Source organism: Tupaia chinensis, unplaced genomic scaffold (genome assembly GCF_000334495.1).
Source record: "Tupaia chinensis unplaced genomic scaffold, TupChi_1.0 Scaffold000201_1, whole genome shotgun sequence".
In the NCBI taxonomy this organism is placed as follows: Eukaryota; Metazoa; Chordata; class Mammalia; order Scandentia; family Tupaiidae; genus Tupaia; species Tupaia belangeri.
This window is the reverse complement of record NW_006159676.1, coordinates 2,944,525-2,951,722: the sequence shown is the minus strand read 5'-3', so window position 1 is coordinate 2,951,722 and position 7,198 is coordinate 2,944,525. Positions and strand designations below refer to the sequence as shown.

The 7,198-nt window shown below is 48.5% G+C and overlaps 1 protein-coding gene across 1 annotated transcript in view; it reads right to left on the bottom strand.

The window, feature by feature from the left end:
• The window catches only part of PLVAP (plasmalemma vesicle associated protein), a 19,709-nt gene extending 12,578 nt beyond the window's left edge, over positions 1–7,131 (bottom strand). The window contains 2 exon segments of the mRNA XM_006147132.3: positions 1,680–1,776; positions 6,634–7,131. Coding sequence (XP_006147194.1) covers positions 1,680–1,776; positions 6,634–7,002 — 466 coding nt within the window. The 5' untranslated portion in view covers positions 7,003–7,131.
• Positions 7,132–7,198: the final 67 nt, after the last annotated feature.

Sequence of the window (7,198 nt, the reverse complement as noted above, 5' to 3'; positions counted from 1 at the left end):
ATGGCAAGTGAGGCTTTAGTCATGTGGTGCCTCAAGAGAGTCTGATTCATTTCAGATGACTTCACTTTTCTGTCTAGTGGTTCGTGCTTACTCTCGGTGAGGTCCCTGTATCTACCAATTTAGCCTCAGGATTTTTCAATAATGACTCTGCTAAGAAGTGAAGCACTGTTGTGAGCAGGTGGGGTGGTACTGAAGAGCACTGGATTCCCACATGGTGGACCACGGTTTGAGTCCTGGACCTGGTGGCTTGCTTTCTCACTTTCCCTCTCTCTGTCTCTGTCTCTCTCTGGTCAAATTAAAAAAGAATCATAACACATGGAATTAAATGAATAAATGAATCGTTTAGAAAACAACATTTAAAAAGAATAACAATAATAGATGAAGTTAAATAATTCTTTAAAAAAGCAATTTGTATTTTTTAAGGGATTATTTATTTAATAAATAAAAAATAAATAAATAAAAAGGCCACACTACCTCCTGGCCCCTCTCTCTTTTTTTCAATTGCTACAGCCATGTATGCTTGCCGGAGAGAGACAAAGAGGCAGAGAGAGATGGAGAAAGTATTGCCCCAATGGGATGTGGTCACGTCGCAATCCCTTCTCTTCCATTTCTCTGTCCTGTTGGGATTTGTGGCATGCACACATGTCTGGTGTGTTTTCTTTTTTTTATTAAAAAGTATGTATTTATTTCACTCCATTTGCTATTATTACTTTTTAATTTAACCAGACAGACAGAGAGAGAGAGAGAGAAAGAGAAAGTGAGAAAGCAAGCCACCAGCTCTGGGACTCGAACTGTGGTCGGCCATGTGGGAGTCTAGCGCCTTTAACCACCACGCCACCTGCTGGCTCCATCTTTATTATTGTTTTTTTTTTTTTTAAAGGTTTTTCCATAGATAGGGCATGTGAGCTCACCACAAAGAGACAGAGAGAGAAGCAAAGTGAGAAATCACCACCACCCCCAGGAGGAATGGCCACACCACAGTCCCTTCTCCTCCGTTCTCCTCTCAGGATTTTGAGCACACACGCACACGCGCCTGGCATGAGTTTCATTCAAGTCTCCTGGTCCGGGACTCAAACCACAGTTGGCCATGTGGGAATCCAGCGCCTTAACCATTATGCTACCGTTGGCCCCACCAATCCTTGTCTTGTTTTGAAAAATACTTTTATTCTGGGGCTGGCAGTGGTGTGGTGGTTAAGGCTGCGAGTCCCACAGAGTGGACCGTGGTTTGAGTCCCGGTCCTGGTGACTTGCTTTCTCACTTTTTATTTTCTCTCTCTCTCTGTTCCTCTCTGGTCAAATCAAAATAAATAAATAAAGTTAAATAAAAAGAATTCTTCTAAAAATGTTTTTATTCCATTTTGACTTATTAATTATTATCATTCTTATTTGAATTTGACCACCAGCGTCAGAGAGAGAAAGCGGGAAAGTGAAAAAGCAAGCTGCCAGATCCAGGACTTGAACTGGGGTCGGCCAATGTGGGAGGCCAATGCCTTGACCACTACAGCCCCTGTCAGCCCCACTAGTCTTTGTCTTAATGCCAATAAGATCCTAAACTCACCCACGGCCCTAAACCATCAATCATCTCTAGACCCCCTGACACCTCCTTGAGCCTCCACTCCAGCTTTCTGAACTGAAGACACAGTGTCCTCCTCAGGGTCCTCTGTCACCCCGGTCACTCACCATCGCAGGTCTTGTTCGACTCCCTCAACTGCTCTTGACATTGCTTCTCGCTCAGAATGATGGCGGCCATGAAGCGTTGATTGTTCGCGTGGATGATCTGTCCATGGGGAATACAGAGAACTCAGAACCGGGTCTCAGGGCTGCTCAGACCCAGACCGGGCATCTGGTCAACCCGCTGTACCTCCTTTACAGGTGAGGTTGGTCTGATTGTCAAAGGTTGGTTAGTTTTCAAATTGCTAGGGGGTATGTGCTCTTTCCAGAGAGAGAGACGGGGTGGGGAGAGAGAGGGGGAGAAAGCACCCCCCATGGGGTATGTTCACACCACAATCTCTTCTCTATTTCTCCATCCTTTGGGATTTGGGGCACGTGTACACATAGACCTAATATATTCTTCAAGCCACTGGGGCTGAGTTTTTTATTTTTTATTTTTTTGGAGAGGCTTTTTGCCATAGGGTGCGTGCGCTCATCAGACAGAGACAGAGAGACAGAAAGCAAGAAATCACCCCCCGGGGGGGATGGCCACACCGCAATCCCTTCTCCTCCATTCTCCTCTCGGGATCTTGGGCACCCACACACACACGCGCCCAGTGTGAGTTTTAAGCCACCGGGTACGGGACGTGAACCGCGGTCGACTACGTGGGAGTCCAGCGACATAGCCATTGTGCTAACTGCTGGTCCCTGGGGCTGAGATTTGAATAAGAGTTATCCAGGTGGAGTTTAGCTCCTGTAACTGCTGAGCTATGGGTTTGGCCCATAATCTTCAAAATATTTTTGTTTCATTTAAAAATTTTATTTATTTAGGGTGTGGTGGTTAAGGGTTCTGGACTCCCATATAGCCGACTGCAGTTCAGGTCCTGGACCTGGTGGCTTGCTTTCTCACTTTCCCTCTCTCTCTCTCTCTCTGTCCCTCCCGCCGGGCGCGTGTGCGTGCATGCCCAAGATCCTGAGAGGAGAATGGAGGAGAGAAGGGATTGCGGCGTGGCCATCCCCCTGGGGGGTGATGTCTCCCTTTCAGTCTCTCTGTCTTTCTCTGTCTTTCTGGAGAGCACATGTGCCCTATAGCAAAAAAAAAAAAGAGAGAGAGAGAGAGAGAAAGAAGTTTTTCTTGCAGTCAGATCAAGTGACAAAAAATAAATTGGGGGGCTGGCAGGTAGCATTGGTGGTTAAGGGCCCTGGGCTCCCATGTGGCCGACTGCAGTTTGAGTCTTGGACCTGTCTCTGTCTCTCTCTCACTCTGTCCCTCTCTGGTCAAATAAAAATAAATAAATAAATAAAGTTAAATAAAATACTTCATTAAAAAAAAAAAAAAAAACGCTGGGATCCTACCTCTCAGGCACACCCCACTGAAAAATGTCCACCCCGAGCTTTGATACAGGAAGGGCCGGGGCTCACCCTGAAAATTCACTGTGACCCCCACCCTTCTCCTCCAGGGCCTCAGGGCCAGACATGCATTTGTACAAAATTTAAGAAAAACTACTTTGCTTAGCAACACTGGGATCTGAGGTCTTTCAGGGAGCCATGGCTGGAGTGGGGTTGGGGGACATCTCCCTCTGGGGACGAAGAGGAAGGGGCAGTGGGGCTCCAGCGGGAGGAATCCCACGGTCCCAGGGGAAAACAACAAGGGATTTCAAGCAAGAGGAACTTGTCAACTTAAAGGAAAACAAACAAACAAAAACTAGGCTTTTTCTAATTTTAAAGATGTTTTTAAAAATTGCTATGGGGCACAACTGTTTGCTAGAGGAGACAGAGAAGATGAGAGAGAAAGAGACAGAGAGAGTGTGAATGTGCAAAAGAACCCCCAGGCCGGATGGCCACGCCGCAATCCCTTCTCCTCCATTCTCCTCTCGGGATCTTGGGCACGCACGCACACGCGCCCGGCGTGAGTTTAAGCCACCAGGTCCGGGACTTGAACCACAGTCAACTACATGGGAGTTCAGCGACATAGTCATTATGCCAACTGCTGGTCCCATGATTCGTTTTTTTTAATTTGACCAGAGAGAGACACAGAGAGAGAGAGGGAAAGTGAGAAAGCAAGCCACCAGGTCCAGGACTCAAACCATGGTCGGCGCTATGGGAGTGTCCAGCACCTTAACCACCACGCCACCTGCTGGTTCCCCAGATTTTATGGTTTTAAATCTCTAGGATCTCCAGTGTCTAATATTCTAGGGTGGGGGGAATCCTGAATTTGGGGTGTGTGAGCATCTAACACTTCCTTCTCTTCCTGGCCCCAGTGGCCGTCTGAGTCCTGGAAGACCCCAATGGGTCAATTTCTAGGGACTGAGAAGTCGGAGGGGGGCACCTTGGGCTGGGGGAGCACTGAGCCAGAGCACAGCTCTGCCTTGGTGGTCTGTGGAGGTCTGGGGGGGACCTGTCCCATTTGGGAGTCTTAGTGGGGAGCCCTCTGTGGCTTGGGGGACTAAGTGGGAGAGATACCGCCCTGCCCTGGGGGTCCGAAGGAGCACCCATCCCATTCTGGGGTCTGAAGGGAATCCATCCTATTATGGGGGTTCCGGGGGGATTTACCCCATTTTTAGGGTCTTAGTGGGGGCCAGTCTGCTCTGGAGGGCTATGAGAGAGACACAGCCTTGTCCTGGGGGTCTGCTGGGGAGTCTATCCCATTATGAGGGTGTTGGGGGGACCTGCCTCACTTAGGGGTCTGAGAGGGGACCCTCCCTGCTCCGGATATCCGAGGGGAAGACACAGCCCTCTTATGGAAGTCAGAGGGCGTGAGGGGACACTCGCTCCACTTGAGAATCGAAGGGAGGGACCTGTTCCATCTCGGGGTCTAAGATGGGGTGACAGGACTCAGCCTTGGGTGGGTGGGGGCTGAGGAGGGATCTGGGGGGGTCAAGCACACCCTTCCTGGCTGCTGGAAGGACTGGGGGGGACCCTGAGCCCAGGGAAGGGTTTTCTTCTGGCCTGTCCTGCCCCCGCCATCCACGACATCTCTATGGGTGACTCAGAGGTGGCCCTGACCCCGGCCTCCCCATTGTCCACATCATCCCAGCAGAGGTCCGAGGAGGGCTCCGATGCCCCCTCCGTTCATGTCTGGGGTGAACAGGACCCTCTTTTTGAGTGTGTTTGACATGGGCTGTGGATGCAAGGGAGGGCGAGTCTCCACGACACCCCCACTGCAAGGGTTTCTGAGCGGCGTGGCCATCCCCCGCTGGGGTGTGATTTCTCGCTCTCTGTCTCTCTGTCTCTCTCTGTCTTTCTGGGAAGCACATGCACCCTATAGCAAAAACCTCTCCAAACAAACAAACAAACAAACAAAAAAACAACAACAACTTCTCCTACCTCTTGAGAGTCAATATTCAAATATTACAATGGAGCTTCAAATCATTTCTGGAAAACGCGGATTATGAAAACACTCCGTGTGGATTTCTACTTTTTTTTTAATCCAAATCCACACTTGAATTCATTTTCCTATGAACTTATTGAATTCTACTCCTCGTTATTTCTTTCTTTCTATTTTTATATTTGATTTGATTTGGTTTTTTTTTTTTTTTTTTGGAGAGGTTTTTGCTATAAGGTGCGTGTGCTCGCCAGACAGACAGAGACAGAGAGACAGAAAGCGAGAAATCACCCCCCAGGGGGGATGGCCACGCCGCAATCCCTTCTCCTCCATTCTCCTCTCGGGATCTTGGGCACGCACGCACACGCTCCCGGCGTGAGTTTAAGCCACTGGATCTGAGACTCGAACCATGGTCGACTACATGGGAGTTCAGCGACATAGCCATTACTCCAACTGCTGGTTTCAATAATAAATCATTTTTTTAAGTTATAAATATGTCTCACATATTGCATGGGATATATTTATACTAAAAAAAGGGCTATACTTGTTGATGAAAATGTGTTTTGAAACCTCAACGGGACTGATCTGAATTGTATTCCTGTTGGGTGAATTCAACTTATAAGCTAAGTGATGTATAGTGATTAAATGTATAAACTAAATTAAAATCAAATTTAATTTTTTTAAAAAAGGGCCATGCTGGGACTAGCAGGTGGTATGTTGGTTAAGACACTGGACTGTCGCATGGTTGACCATGGTTCGAGTCCTGGACCTGATAGTTTGCTTTCTCACTCTCCTTCTCTCTCTCTCTCTAGTCAAATCTAAAAATAATAATAATAACAAATGAAATTAAGAAATAAATTTCCAGGGCTGGCAGGTAGTGTGATGGTGAAGGGCGTTGGACTTGCACATGGCCAACTGTGGTTCAAATCCTGGACCTGGTGGCTTGCTTGATCAATTTCTTTCTCTTGCTCTGTCCCTCTCTGGTCAAATGAAAATAAATCAATAAAATAACTAATGAATAAATGAAATAACTCTTATTTTCAAAAAAGATCATTCTTGGGGTTGGCAGATGGTGTGGTGGTTAAGAGCGCTGAACTCCCACATGGTTGTCTGCGGTTCGAGTCCCGGACCTGGTGGCTTGCTTGATCAATTTCTTTCTCTTGCTCTGTCCCTCTCTGGTCAAATGAAAATAAATAAATAAATAAAAGAAAGTTAAAAAATAGTAATTCTTAAAAAAAGAGAGAGATGGGGCCAGCAGGTGGCATGGTGGTTAAGGTGCTGGAATTCCCACATGGCTGACCATGGTTCGAGTCCCGGACCTGGTGGCTTGCTTTCTCACTCTCCCTCTCTTTCTCTCTCTGTCTTTGGCAACATTCATGTGAAAAATAATAATAATAACAATAATAAATAAATAATTCTTTTTAAGAAAAAAGAGATAGAGAATTCCTTAGGAAAAAAAAAAAGGGAGGGTTATACTCAGACTTAAAAAAGGGGCTATACTTAGACTTTAAAAAAATGTATTTCTAATCGACGACGCCTCCTCGCATAGAATGCAGAGGTCTGTGACTGTCCCCATCTCAGAGATGAAGAAACAGAGGCTCCGAGGGGTGATGGGACTGGCCCCGGTCCCCAAGGCGAGGGTGCAAGGTGCAGGCTTACCCGGTCGCCCTGGCACTGGCGGAAGCTGGCGTTGATCCGATCCAAGTCCCGCCGGGCGCTCAGCAGCATCTGCATGATAGCATCCTTGGCCCGGGAGGTGAGATTGAGCTCCTTGCTCAGGTTGGTCTGGGAGGCCGTGAGCCCCACGACCTGGCTGAACAGACCCTCGGCCCTGCGCTCGGTGGCCTGCAGGTTGTCTTCGGTGCTGACATGCACGTTGCCGTAGACCATGAAAAGCACCAGGCCCAGGATGATCAGAAATTGGATGAGCGAGACAAAGAGGAAGAAGTAGCGGAGGTAGTACCAGCAGCCCCGAGGACTGCCCCCCGCCCGGGCATAGGCCCCTCCATGCTCCATGGGTAGCCCCATCTGCTCTCAGGACCTGCCACCCTGCCACGTCCTGCTCAGCCGCCTGCCTGCTCTGGCCCGGTTCGCAGGGGGAGTGTTTATATTACCCATCTTAATACTTCCTCTGCCTGGCTCCTTCCTGGCCAGGAGGAAACGGGGGCTGCGGGTTATCACAACACTCCCACCCGGGCTGCGAGGGGTGGGGGGGGCGGCGGAC